The 15,132-nt window shown below is 39.2% G+C and overlaps 1 protein-coding gene across 1 annotated transcript in view; it reads right to left on the reverse strand.

The window, feature by feature from the left end:
- Window positions 1-15,132, reverse strand: part of LOC131948382 (contactin) — a 64,255-nt gene that overhangs the window by 31,742 nt on the left and 17,381 nt on the right. The window contains exons 5-8 of the mRNA XM_059309989.1: window positions 13,362-13,475; window positions 7,291-7,414; window positions 6,582-6,787; window positions 5,306-5,401 (exon numbers count right to left, since the gene is read on the reverse strand). Coding sequence (XP_059165972.1) covers window positions 5,306-5,401; window positions 6,582-6,787; window positions 7,291-7,414; window positions 13,362-13,475 — 540 coding nt within the window. The remainder of the gene's footprint in view (window positions 1-5,305; window positions 5,402-6,581; window positions 6,788-7,290; window positions 7,415-13,361; window positions 13,476-15,132) is intronic.

Raw genomic sequence — 15,132 nt, forward strand, 5'->3', positions numbered from 1 at the left:
AGAAAAGTTGACTTTTCATCTTTCATTGCCGAAGCCATCATTAGCAAACCAGGTGATCCGTTGTCTCAGAAGAATATCACCGTCCTAAGAGACACAGGAGCGTCACAATCACTTCTTTTGAAAAGTTCAATGGACATTACACCAGAGACGAACACCGGAAATATTTCCATTATCCAGGGAGTGGGGACAAAATCTACTGTCGTCCCTCTACACAAGTTTGCCCTGAAACATCATCTCGTCGAAGGTGAGGTCATTTTAGGTGTGATAGATAGTATTCCTGTCCCAGGAGTACACCTACTTCTAGGGAATGACCTTGCGGGAAGCAAAGTATACCCCTGTACGGTTCCAAACCCTTTGTCAACAGTTCCAGATAATGATAATGAACTGTATCCTGCATGTGTGGTGACAAGAAGCCAGACCAAACAATTAGCTGACACAACGTCTGAACCACACCTACCATCATCGTCAAGAAATTTGACTTCCAAACTGGAGTCTATGCTTCCAGAAAACACAAGCCTGGGCTTACCCCTGAGAATATCTCAGGAAGACATCATTAAAGCTCAACAAGTCGACGCGGAACTCAAGGCAATGGTCGAAAAATCTCTATCATCTGACGATGGAGAATATTTCTCCGAGAACGGCCTCTTCTTTCGTCGCTCTGTACCATTGGATGCCTCACCAGCCGAACCATGGTTGGGTAAAAACCAGCTGTGGGTCCCTCCACCTTATCGGCATGAAATACTTAAGCTGGCACATGACCATCCAATGTCTGCGCACCCAGGAGTCTCTAAAACGACGGCGAAGATCAAAGAACTGTTCTTTTGGCCCAAAATGAGAAATGATGTGTCGCGTTACTGCAAAAGTTGCACGAACTGTCAGTTGGCCGGAAAGCCAAACCAGAAAATTCCTAAGGCCCCTTTGAGTCCGATTCCTTTATTAGAAGAACCTTTTTCTAAAATCGTCATGGACTGTGTAGGTCCCTTGCCTAAAACCAAGGCGGGCAACGAGTACCTACTTACCTTTATGTGTTCAAGTACCCGTTTTCCCGAGGCGTTCCCCTTACGGAACATTAAGGCAAAGACTGTAGTTAGAGCCATGACCCGGTTCTTCACTACCTTTGGATTACCTAGAATTGTTCAAACAGATCAAGGCGGCAACTTCACCAGTCACCATTTTCAGGAAGCGCTAGCCAAGCTAGGCGTTACCCACATCACCAGCTCAGCCTACCACCCTCAGTCTCAAGGCGTACTTGAGAGGTTCCACCAAACCCTCAAAACCATGCTAAGAACATTCGCTAATAGTAACACCCAATGGGATGAGTCTGTTCCTTGGATTATTTTCGCCGCGAGGGACTGTGTCCAGGAAGCTTTAGGTTACTCTCCTTTTCAACTTGTGTTTGGACATTCTGTCCGTGGTCCCCTGAAGCTGATCCACGAACGTTGGACAGGTACCGGTGATCATCCTGTGGAAAACTTTGACGATTTTCACGTTCGACTGAAAGCTGTGTGCGAAATGGCTCACAAGAACTTAAGAAGGGCCCAAGTGAGAATGAAAGGACTGTATGATAAGAGTTCTCGTAAACGAACATTCAATCCAGGCGACAAAGTTCTTGTGCTAGTGCCTAATCTGAACAATGCGTTATCCTTGAGATATTGTGGACCCTTTACTGTGCATTCAAAATTAAGTGATTTGAACTATGTTGTCAATACGCCCGACAGAAGAAAGAAACAGACAGTGTATCATGTTAACTCACTGAAAAAGTATTATGATAATTGTAACAATTTTCATTCCACAGCTAAAATTACTTTACCTGTATGTTCAAATGTTTCTGATGATGTGATACATGATAAATTGAAACCCCCAAAATTGGTAAATTCTTCCTTTTTAGATAATTTGAATGTCCACCTTATGCATTTGTCCACAGAGGAAAGCCATAAATTGTCTCAATTATTTGAGACATTTCCCTCTATTTTTGGGGATGTCCCCAAAGAAGCGAAGGTTCCACCTCATGATGTAGACGTAGGTGACGCAAAACCCATCAAACAACACCCCTATAGAGTTAACCCGGAAAAAGCTGCTTTGATAAAAGATGAAATTGATTATATGCTCAAGAATGATATCATTGAGCCCAGTTTCAGCAACTGGAGTTCCCCATGTCTCCTAGTCCCGAAAGACGGTGGATCTTTCAGGTTTGTGACCGACTTTAGGAAGGTAAATGCGCTCACCAAAGCTGATTCCTATCCATTACCTCGAATAGAAGACGTTATCGATAAAGTTGGTCAAGCTAAGATAATTTCCAAAATTGATTTACTTTCAGGATACTGGCAAATCCCCTTATCTGACCGTGCAAAAGAGATATCTGCTTTTGTAACCCCTAATGGTTTTTATAGATACAAACGTATGCCCTTTGGTATGCGAAATGCTGGTCAAACTTTCCAGAGGGTCATTAACTCTGTCATTGCTGACATAGACCAATGTGAGGCCTACATAGATGATATAGTTGTATTTTCTAATACTTTTGAAGAACATATTGTTCAGTTGACTAACCTTTTTAGAAAATTGTCTGAAGTGAATTTTACTGTAAACTTACATAAAAGCAATTTCTGTAAAGGTTCAATTACCTATTTGGGTTATCAAGTAGGAACGAACCAAGTTCGGCCCATTGAAGCTAAAGTAGATGCTATTGTAAGGTTACCACCTCCCAAAAATTGTAAAGAAATCAAAAAGTTCCTTGGGATGGCTGGTTACTATAGGCGGTTCTGTCAAAACTTTTCAGCTATTGCTGAACCTCTTACTGCATTATTGAAAAAGGGTGTTGAGTTTGAATGGTCAAATAAATGTCAAGAAGCTTTTTTAACCATTAAGTCATTTTTATCTAATGCTCCTGTTATGGCTGCACCAGATTTCAGCAAGCCCTTTAAACTTGCCATTGATGCTAGCAACTTAGCCATTGGTTCAGTCCTATTTCAAGAAGACAACATGGGAATTGACCATCCCATTGCCTTTTTTTCCAGGAAGTTAAATGAGAACCAAAAGAATTACTCTACTATTGAAAAAGAAGCTTTAGCTTTGGTTTTATCCTTACAACATTTTGAAGTCTATGTCTCTTCTTCAACCAATCCAGTCAGAGTGTTTTCTGACCATGATCCCCTGAAATTTACCTCTAAGTTAGGACAGACAAATCAAAGAATATTGAGATGGTGTTTATATTTCCAAAATTTTAATCTGGAAATTTCACACATTAAGGGTAGTGATAATGTTGTGGCTGATTGTTTGTCAAGGATGTAAAATCTTATTGCACACATTGATCATGTGACATGTTTTGTGGTTCATTAAGACCATACACAAGTGTTGTGTTTTCACATGAAAATGAGTGGTATGAGTTTGAATTTTTCAAAATATCAATCCTGTTACAAATTTTGTTTATTTTCAGGTGAACCTTAATTAAAGGTGGTTTTTGATTATATGTAATCTTTTATGATAATATGTCTCATATGACTCAGTGATATTGTAGCTAGTCATTGAAATAAAGGTCTTACCCTGGCGGGTTTACCACTTTTAATATCCACATGGAAATATTGTAATACCCCTATTCTGAGGGATTTTGATGTATAATTACTTTTTGAAGGGTTACTCCCCTTTCACCAATTGTAAAAGTTTAAGTTACTTCCCTTTTATGTTCAGGGATATTTTCATCTGGTATTATGATTTTGATTGCCTACATTTGTAAAACATTTTTTTTATTTTCATTGCCAGATTGGTTCCTTATGTATGTTTTTGTGGAACCTATCTGTCACTTCCAAAAAGGGAGGGGATGTGACCTACTTAGGTCGAGTCATGTTCCATTTTTATTTTGACATTGTATAATACCTTATATGGATTGATGGTGCAACTACCGGGGTTTTTCCACTGTCTTATTAAGGGTGTCTAGGACCCAGAAATTTTCCATTAAGATCTGATTGATTGATTCTGATCAGATGACCATCCCAACCAATGGCTACATGAGTTGAGGATAACCTCCCCTGTTGCATAAGTCTTTAACTGCACCGCACACTCGCAACACGCGGCAGTCTACCTTGATCAAACGGTCTATTAAGACCAGGCCGTCCATTTTGTCCGGCAATAGATTCTGACCATTTGAACGTGAGAGAACTTAAGTCCTGTGTGTGCTATGCTTTCTTAAGTTGATTTAGTCTTCTAGTATAATATTACTTGTCGCCAAGTGATTCTTGAAGCTATAGCAGTGTTGTGTGAACTGTGGCTATTTTTATACAGTGTTGAAATCTGTGATAGTGTTTTTTCTTACGCTTTGTAAGTTGGGTTTTGTTATTTTATAAATTAAATATTTTATCTAGTTTAACCTTGTGTTCTGCCACAACTGTGTTCGCTTATTAAAGGTTGTATGCAGATTGGATGAGTTGTTAACTTCAATAGTATCACTAGTTTTCCCTAGACATCAAAATCGAGCCCTAGTGTGTTGTTGAGTTAGTGTTCATTCATTTAGGCTTTAAGTCATTTGCATATAACCCCGAAAAATGAATCCGGGGACGTTCACCATCTATCTGGCTGGTAGATAGGTAAACGTTACAGCCTACCTGTGTACCAAGTTAGCCTACCTGGTGTACCAAGTGAGCCTACCTGGTGTACCAAGTTAGCCTACCTGTGTACCAAGTTAGCCTACCTGGTGTACCAAGTTAGCCTACCTGGTGTACCAAGTTAGCCTACCTGGTGTACCAAGTTAGCCTACCTGGTGTACCAATTTAGCCTACCTGGTGTACCAAGTTAGCCTACCTGGTGTACCAAGTTAGCCTACCTGGTGTACCAAGTTAGCCTACCTGGTGTACCAAGTTAGCCTACCTACTGTAGCTGTAGACCTACCAAGTTAGTCTACCTGGTGTACCAAGTTAGCCTACCTGGTGTATTAAGTTAGCCTACCTACTGTAGCTGTAGACCTACCAAATTAGCCTACCTTGTGTACCAAGTTATCCTACCTACAGTAGACCTACCAAGTTAGTCTACCTGTGTACTGTGTACCAAGTTATCCTACTTGCCGTAGACCTACTACCGACTGTAGACCTACCAAGTTATCCTACCTTGTGTACCAAGTTATCCTACCTACTGTAGACCTTACCTACTGTAGACCTACCAAGTTATCCTACCTGGTGTACCAAGTTATCCTACCAGCCGTAGACCTACCAAGTTAGCCTACCTGGTGTAGACCTACCAAGTTAGTCTACCTGGTGTATCAAGTTATCCTACCTACAGTAGACCTACCAAGTTAGTTTACTATGTGTACTTAGCCTACCTGGACTATAAGCTGGAAGCCTGCAGTTGATATTAGTCCCACTGTACATCTTGGCGATTACAATGCCTTGCGGATCATTTGAGAACTCCATAAGATCTTCATATTAAAATAAATCAAATCATTAGTTTTTTTAAAGTAGAGATGTAAACCAAATGTAATGATCAAATCAAATCAGTCAGGAAAGTTTAAAATAATGCCATTTATATTATGACATAATTTATATATATAATTTTAAGTAATTAAAATAAATATTTCTGATCTTAATGTTCATATGATGACCTATACTATACACAGACAATCAAACCAGATGAAATTAATACTCTATTTTCTTTCAAAAACTTACGGGATAATTTAATTTGGTTATTTTGTCATAAAGACTAATTGACAATTTCTTTGACAAGCAGTAATCACGATGCAAGTTTTAAGTTCAACTTTACAACCTTTCAGTAATATTTATGTACATTTTGCATCTTTTGGCTCATTCTAATTCTAAATCATTTAGATTTGTATCTAGACCTACGTTTCTAAACGAGAATAATAGCAGATTAGCAGAAGGACCTACTTTTTTCTTCTTAACTTTATTTTGGACTATTTTATAAGAATACATGATTGAATTAAGTTCTTGTCCAGATAAGCCCCGTCACTAATGCAAAAAATGTATGCGCGAAATCTTAAGCCCAGTCCCATTTTGCCAGCATGGACGCAACCTTGATTTGAAGGCAATGATTAGAGTAAAGGTACCAGTGGCGTAGCGAGGTCTGGTGTCACCCGGTGCGGCACTTAATGGTGTCACCCCCCAGAGGCGTAGTGACCCTTCCCGGGGACAAACTTTCGATTTGCACCCACCCCCCTTAAACTTCCGATTTGCACCCCCCACCCCTCAAACTTTCGATTTGCACCCACCCCCCCTCAAACTTCCGATTTGCACCCCTCCCCCACCCCCCTCAAACTTTCGATTTGCACCCCCCCCGTCAAGTTTTTCTCAATATATTTTGCTATTTATTGCCTTGGTGTCACCCCCCTAAATGGTGTCACCCGGTGCGGTCCGCGCCCCCGCCCCCCCCCCCTCGCTACGCCTCTGAAAGGTACCAAGTATAATTCAGACTTTTTCATGCAAATTATCACTGACACGTACTAATTTCACACTCTGCAATAAAATCTAAAAGTACAAGTTTCATATCCTCTTTTTTTTTAATAATTTTTTTTTTTTTGGGGTGGCGGTGTTTACTTTTTGGCGGGGCTTATCTGGACAAGATCCGAATAAAAATGTGATTACATCCAAAGCTGATCTCAGCAGACTCCGAAATGGCCGCACCAAGCTCATTAGATGCGACACAATGATACCTCCCTTGGTCAAAATTGGCTTCCGGTTTCGTTATTATTAGCCTCCCGTCAGTGATGACGTAGCGCTTATCAGGGGACACCACTGCCGGTAGCTCAGCTCTGTATTTCCTGAACCACTTGTATGTGGGTGGTGGGTTGCTGCCCATTAAAAATTAGAATTCTTCACTCTTAAAAACGTCGTTGATTTATAAAGAGAAAAAAAATTCCTTTCAAATATGACTTACCTGCACTGCATACTACTTTATGACTTACCTGCATCCTACTTTATGACTTACCCTTTTGACTTACTTGCATTTTACTATATCATAAACAATTCCAGCGCCTGGGCGAACTATAAATTTTGTGCCCCCCCCCCCCCCCCCAGTTTTTTTATTATACTTAAACATATTCGTGAAAAAGTGTCCCCCCCCCCACACACACACTAGTTTTTGCTTAAGCGCCACACTTTGACTATGTATAGTATAATTCAATATTTCAGCATAAAATGAGCGTTTACATTTCTTTACCCCTTTTGGCGTCCCCTTTAGGATCGGCAGCCGCCCAAACCGCCCTCCCCTAGCTACACCATCCGGAAGTGGATGGGGGTATAATATGTGATAATCTATGGGTAAGAGCTACCAGAAAGATCATGTGATCAATACCTCCTTGCTATGCACTCGATGACCACTTCGTTGACTCGTCCAATGACCACGGTTGACTTGGGCTCGTTGAAAAACTGTGGTCCATATCTGATCTCATTGGGGTCCGTGATGTTGGTCCCGTACACTAAAAAAAAACACGTGTTACGTTACTCAACAACAGTAGACGCCATCAAGTTTTACTTAACATTTAAAAAACTAATAAGCATGTACAAAACGGGAGATTACTTATACCAGTGTCAGATAATAGAATTCTTATGAAATAAGACTTGTTAGGTTACTGGCAGTTAACTAAAATACACACATGCGAGCCCTATTCCTAGCCCCAACCCTAGTCCTAACGTACGCCTAACCCTAATTTCTAACCATAGAGCTATTCGAGGTTACAATACTACTAACAACCTAGTAAAAAAGACACTCCTTTTCTTACTAACAAGCTAATACACCTATTATCGAACATCTTCAAACATCCTAGAAAACAATCTGATCCTGATCACCTCGCCTCTTTTACGTAACTCACCAACTGGCGGACGGTAACTCATAACTTACACAGAATAAAACATTCATCAAGGGACATAACCATGATTAATGCAATACAAGGGACGTAACAATAACTCACAAGACATTTTATACAAGAAAAAATATTGAGATAAGATATCACGTAGTGTGTTTGAACTAAATCTTCAGCAAGTCCCACTGTCCTGAGACTGAATACTAATCAAGGGAATTTAGATTTTCTCTAATTACCATAATTTATCCAGCTGTAATATGCACCCAAAATAATCTGTTTATCATTATTAATATTACAATCCAACCATTTCCATAATCAAAAAGAGGCCCTCTTAGTAATTTCTATAAATAATTAGTTAGGTAACTAGGGTGTGACATGGGTCGGGGAAATTTATCACTCATTCGAAACTGAGAAAAAAGCAGGTCTGCAGTACGTTGAACTAAATCATGATCCTTTCTGCGATTTCTCAAATGAAAAAATCACAAAACATCCATGAACTAGGACAATTTGATCTGCGATATTTGTTTCAGTAGCTTCCATTTGCCTAAATTCATACTATTTGTTTCAGTATTCTAGTGATTTGTTTAGATCTATGTCAGATTATCACTATTCTATTTTTGGCATTGGTTCGTGGTTTGTTTAGATCTATGTCTTTTTTTTCACTGTTCTATTTTAGCATTAGTTCGTGGTTTGTTTAGATCTATGTCTTGTTTTTCACTGTTCTATTTTGGCATTCGTTCGTGATTGGCTTAGATCTGTCAAGTTTTTTTTTTCAGTAGGGTTCCTATTCTAGAAAAACAAAGATCGGCATTGCTATGTGGTTGGGTAAGGTACGATCTATGTCAAGTTTTATTTGGTAGGGCCCCTATTCTATAAAAACCTAGATCGGCATTGCTGTGTGATATGCTAAGATCTATGCGGATTTTTCAGAATGTTGTGTTCGACATTGCTTGGTAGCTGGCCTAGTTTGTGGCGGAGGCTAATTTACCGCGACTGATGCTGTATGCAGACGGTAATTTGTTTTGTCAGACAAGACTGACATGTTAACTAATTAGTCCCCCCCCCCCCACCCCGTTATCTGTTGGCCTTGCTCTAATCTACTAGGGCGTAAAGTTTAAAGTTAACTTGAGATTTAGATTAGGGTTCTGTTGTTAATGTCAGGGAGATATTTTTTTAAAAAGATATCCTTAGGTTCAAAGTATAGTTTTAAACTGCTATTATTAGGTTCAAAGTATAGTTTTAAAAATACCATCATTAGGTCAAAGTATAGTTTTAAAAATACCATCAATAGGTTCAAAGTATAGTTTTAAAACTGCTATCCTTAGGTTAAAAGTATAGTTTTAAAACTGCTATCATTAGGTTCAAAGTATAGTTTTAAAACTGCTATCATGGGTTCAAAGTATAGTTTTAAAACTGCTATCATTAGGTTCAAAGTATAGTTTTTAAAAAAATCATTTTTTTTATTGTAAGTTACTTTAGTGATGTGATTTAGAGTTAGGTTATTCCAAGGTAATGATAGTCACACCCGTACTTTACTCATGGCGCTCTTAATCTCAAAAGCACAGATATTCAGCCAAGGGATTAGGATTAAGACTGATGTGACAATTTAAGAGGATTAAGGTTTCTTTTAGGCTGAATATATAGACAGTTATTTTAAGTAGGGAATTACATATGTCGCTGGTTTCTGACTTATACTTCACCCCACCCCCATACTTATTTAAGACTTACAATTCCTTCCGAAGGATTTCGACGAGTATGTCTTAAACAACGAAAACATAAAATCAGTGGACAACCACACTTAGGACACACATGCATACATACCATATATAACCACATACAAACATAGGCCCCTGCTGCTGATTCAGCCTAACTAAACGCACCTTAAAGTTATATATAACCTTAAAAATAAATATACAATTTATTCCAATTTTTTAAAAAAAATGACGTAAGCACAATTTGTTCATTGTCAAAATGGATCCGTTATTTCAGTTGACCTATTTTAACTGTTTTGTTTCGTCTTATCGATCGACCTTATGTTTTGTAAACTTTTTAATGCGTCTATTTTTCCCCTATAAAAAAAAATGGGAAGAAAAAAATCTGACAGAAAAACATTTTAAGCTGGAAATTATCCCCCTTCCTACGCGGACATTTATTTATGTTTGTTGACATTCATGAATCACCCTCATAAAAACTTTTTAGAAACATTTCTCTCGTCATAAATTACGAATTCTACACACACACACAAAGCGTAAAGGTGTGTTGTTCTAGGATGTATAATAAGCTATTACTATTACCGTATTACGTCTTTTGTTTCCTTACCAGTAACCTCCCCTTCCGTGCAAAAATTTATGGCGTCTCGAGGTATGAATAAAAATTTTTTTGTAGGAGTGGAAGTTCAACGTAAGGACAAGTGCTCGCATTTTTAACATTTTCACAGTTTGTAAACATTAATCTTAATTAGAGTCAGGTGCCATTGAGTAATTACATTGCATACAGCTTGCATGTATATGAATTAATTAAATGCAATCGTATAATAAGGAATTTTTCGATTTAATGATTATATTTTAAATTCAAAATAAAATTAGTTAGATTAAAATAATAATTAGATCAGGCAAGGCGAGCCTTTCTTTCTTTACTGTTTAAAATGTTTGAACGAGATATTCAATGCATTTCAGATGATGGAATTTTCCACGTACCAAGAAAAAACAAAACAACGGAATGTCCATGGTCAAAGCTAAAGCAGATTATGAAAAGCAAATTAAATAAGGCCTATTTTCTAAACTCTGCCTTGCTGATAAGTCCTTCTAGTCGAGATCACTCAAACTAGCCTAGCCTAGCTAGGACCTCTAATTCAGTGGCGTAGCCAGTGGCGGATTAAGGGGGGTGCTGAGGGGGCTGCAGCCAGGGGCCCCCGATTTTTAGGGGCCCCCAAATTTCCTTTTTCAATCATAGTAAATTTCCCTTTTAAGTGAAATTTTTGGGTATTTTGTTGTTTTTCTTTTACTATAAAAGCCAATGTTTTAATATTTGAATGACAAGTTTATTTCAATTTTTCATCAAAATATCAAACTCGAGCACACATTTTAGTATAAATACCAGCCCGGACAGCGTTTGCTTATGCCAATAAATTGGGTTGATTTTTTTAGTTAAAAACATAAGCAGTGGTCAAATTCTGACACATAATTGACATGAATCTGGTGTGAACATTCTATGATTTAAACTTTTAAAACATTTATAGGCCTTTACTTTTAGTGAACGTTAATATCGGGTGTACAGGCCAGGGATGGCGTTCTTTAAATGGACGCCAGTGGAGATCCAACTTTTTGTGGGCCTCATAAATGGATGATACCTGAGAGGATGGAGGTGTGGTTTGCTTACTAGTTTTAGTTGGGCCTAGTTTAACCTCTGTATGTTATTAATAATTTCCTACATAGAGTGGTTTGAAATTATTTTTTCTTTTTGCGTCTATAATCACACAAGTGCCACCAGTCTTTATCGTCTGCTCTGTAACGAAATTATAATATTCTCATGGATATTTATATATGTTCAATGTTAGTCTGCATTTCCAGCTTTTTCATGCCCAATATAAATACTTGAATTACAGTTCAATAACTATCGTGACACGGATATACGGGCTCAGGAGTTTGACTCCCATTAGCCAGGGAGGTCTCGACGTAGTGAACTTCAACTAAATGGCCAATAGTGGAATAAATCAGTCTCACGAAGATGTTGGTTTGAAACACTACATGCTGGTCGCTTATTCATCCGTAAGCTTTGACCAGGCTTTACTTCTAAAGCTTCTACAGGCCTAAAGTAAACAGTCATATATTTAGTACTGCTGACGTAGCGGATGGATCTCGCCTGTGTTTTGTTAGTGTGTGAGTCGTGGTACAGGGTGGGGGCAACATATAATCATGCTAAAAATGTGTACATATTGGTTAGATGTTAGGGGATCGGCGTGGTCGAGTCGGTAAAGCTCGTGGATGCTTAACAGAAATTCGAGTTCGAATCCTCGGGCAGATGAGGCTCGTTAGCTGGGGATAGCTACTTTTTTAGGAGAGACAACTCCAAAATCAAACATCTGTTGTAGTTTGTTCTTGGTTGGACAAAGGCTATGAAAAAAGAAAAGCAGGCTGAAATCGGAGTCAATGGTCTCAATGGCGCCTAACCAGTTGACACGTATCCTTAATTGTGTTGGAGGGGATCCCTTCCAACACTAAAATTAAGAACGAAGAAGAAGAGAAGAAGAAGGTTAGATATGTGTATCCAATTTACCGCTCATTGAACACAATTGACAGCTTTTTAAATTATCAGTTTTGTAAATATCGGCGTCGAATGTTCCTATAAGTTATAAATAATCCATTAATATATTGAATAGTATGCTGATTAGGATATATATATATATATATATATATATATATATATATATATATATATATATATATATATATATATCAGGGGCCCCCAAAAAGTTTCAGTCCGGGGCCCCGCCCAAGCTTAATCCGCACCTGGGCGTAGCTACCGTAAAGCTAGCGTAAGCAAGGCATAGGGGCCCAAGGCAAATAGGGGCCCTTTTTCGTAAATTTGAGGGGAGGGTGGTGCAAATCGAAAGTCTGAGGGGGGTGCAAATCGAAAGTCTGAGGGGGGGGGGGGGGTGCAAATCGAAAGTTTGTCGCCGGGAAGGGTAGCTACGCCTCTGAGGGACCCACTAACACTTTTTGCATAGGGGCCCAAAAATCCTAGCTACGCCACTGCTCTAATTGTCTGTCTAGCAGGGAATACATAGTTTTAAATACTGTAATATGTCTAGATGGTGTAATATATATTAGTATGTCTTGATTGGGTCATGTATGTATAGAAGTATGTCTAGATGGAATCATAATATTTTGTAGTAGTTTTAGATGTGGTCATATATTGTAGTATTTCAAGATAGGATCAAATAAAATAATCGTAAAACTTATCGTCAAAATCTTCTTTTTCCAGTTAAAATATTTAAATAGTAAGGGAGAGGGATGACACTAAAATGAAAATGCTAAATTGTTAGAAGGGGATGGGGTGACACCCTCACTTACCGTACCAGGTGACACCCAACCTAGAGACGCCACTGGCTTTGATCACTAAAGTCTGTCCACCTGAGATCACTAGTCTGTCCATCAGGGAGCAACAGTCTGTCTAGCTTGGATTACTAAAGTCTGTGTTACTGAAGTCTTTCTAACTGTGACCATCAAAAGTCTGGGATCACTCTGCTTTGCTGGGATCACCAAAATCCTGTTTAGCTGGGACCACTAACGTCTGTCCAACTGGGATCCCCAAAAGCCTCTCTAGCTGGGATCACCAAAAGCCCCTCTAACTGGACTCACCAAAAGCCTCTCTAACTGCGATCACAAAAAGCCTATCTAGCTGGGATCACAAAACGCCTCTCTAGCTGGGATCACCAAAAGCCTCTCTAACTGGACTCACCAAAAGCCTCTCTAGCTGCGATCACAAAAAGCCTATCTAGCTGGGATCCCCAAAAGCCTCTCTAACTGAGACCACCAAACGCCTCTCTGAGACCACTACTCACTAAAGTCCCGTCCTCTCTGTGTGATCCTGTAGCTCTCCATAACGCTTATCTCACACACCTGCGAGCATTGACTCTCTGGCCTCTCACGGTCCCATCTGTAGGCACTCACCAGCTCTGGAACCAGACCAACAGACACGATTAGTACCAGACCACAGACCAACAGACACGATTAGAACCAGACCAACAGACACGATTAGAACCAGACCAACAGACACGATTAGAACCAGACCAACAGACACGATTAGAACCAGACCAACAGACACGATTAGAACCAGACCAACAGACACGATTAGTACCAGACCACAGACCAACAGACACGATTAGAACCAGACCAACAGACACGATTAGAACCAGACCAACAGACACGATTAGAACCAGACCAACAGACACGATTAGAACCAGACCAACAGACACGATTAGTACCAGACCACAGACCAACAGACACGATTAGAACCAGACCAACAGACACGATTAGAACCAGACCAACAGACACGATTAGAACCAGACCAACAGACACGATTAGTACCAGACCACAGACCAACAGACACGATTAGAACCAGACCAACAGACACGATTAGAACCAGACGAGCAGACACGATTAGAACCAGACCAACAGACACGATTAGAACCAGACCAACAGACACGATTAGAACCAGACCAACAGACACGATTAGAACCAGACGAGCAGACACGATTAGAACCAGACCAACAGACACGATTAGAACCAGACCAACAGACACGATTAGAATCAGACCAACAGACACGATTAGAACCAGACCAACATACACGATTAGAACCAGACCAACAGACACGATTAGAACCAGACCAACAGACACGATTAGAGTTAGACCAACAGACACGATTAGAACCAGACCAACAGACACGATTAGAACCAGACCAACAGACACGATTAGAACCAGACGAGCAGACACGATTAGAACCAGACCAACAGACACGATTAGAACCAGACCAACAGACACGATTAGAATCAGACCAACAGACACGATTAGAGCCAGACCAACAGACACGATTAGAGCCAGACCAACAGACACGATTAGAACCAGACCAACAGACACGATTAGAACCAGACCAACAGACACGATTAGAGCCAGACCAACAGACACGATTAGAGCCAGACCAACAGACCAACAGACACGATTAGAACCAGACCAACAGATACGATTAGAACAAGGGGGGAGGGGGGCTTTGTGTCATAAAATATCATTTTAAATGTGAATTTAAAGATTAGTTTTATTAAATGTTTCGAAAATAAAACCGAATTAACAATTTTTTTTTTATATAAAAGGGATGGGTACAATGTTTGAAAATATCGAAAACCTTTCTTTAAATTTAAATGAAATCATTAGATGTTTTGTGAAGGTACCATTTTAAATGTGAATTTAAAGATTAGTTTAATTGAATGTTTCGAAAATAAAATGGAATGAAAAGATTTTTTTTTATAAAAGGGATGGGTACATTGCTTGAAAGTATCGAAAAACTTTCTTTAAATGAAAGCATATGATGTTTTGTGAAGGTACTGAGTGACTTGACTGCCAAAATTACAATAAAACTTAACTGACACTGGGAACTGACTCAAGTATTAACTTCCAAAAGTAACAAACTACAGGGCGTAAGCCAAGTGTTAACTACCAAAACTACCTTATTAAATTTTAGGGAATGCCTCAATTGTTAACAATATAACTACCTCTAAAACAACAGGGTCTAATTCTAGTGTTAACTACCACACTACCATAAACTAAAGGGAATAACC

The sequence above is a fragment of the Physella acuta genome, unplaced genomic scaffold (genome assembly GCF_028476545.2).
Source record: "Physella acuta isolate Inbredline_101_S28 unplaced genomic scaffold, ASM2847654v3 ptg000642l, whole genome shotgun sequence".
NCBI lineage: Eukaryota > Metazoa > Mollusca > Gastropoda > Physidae > Physella > Physella acuta.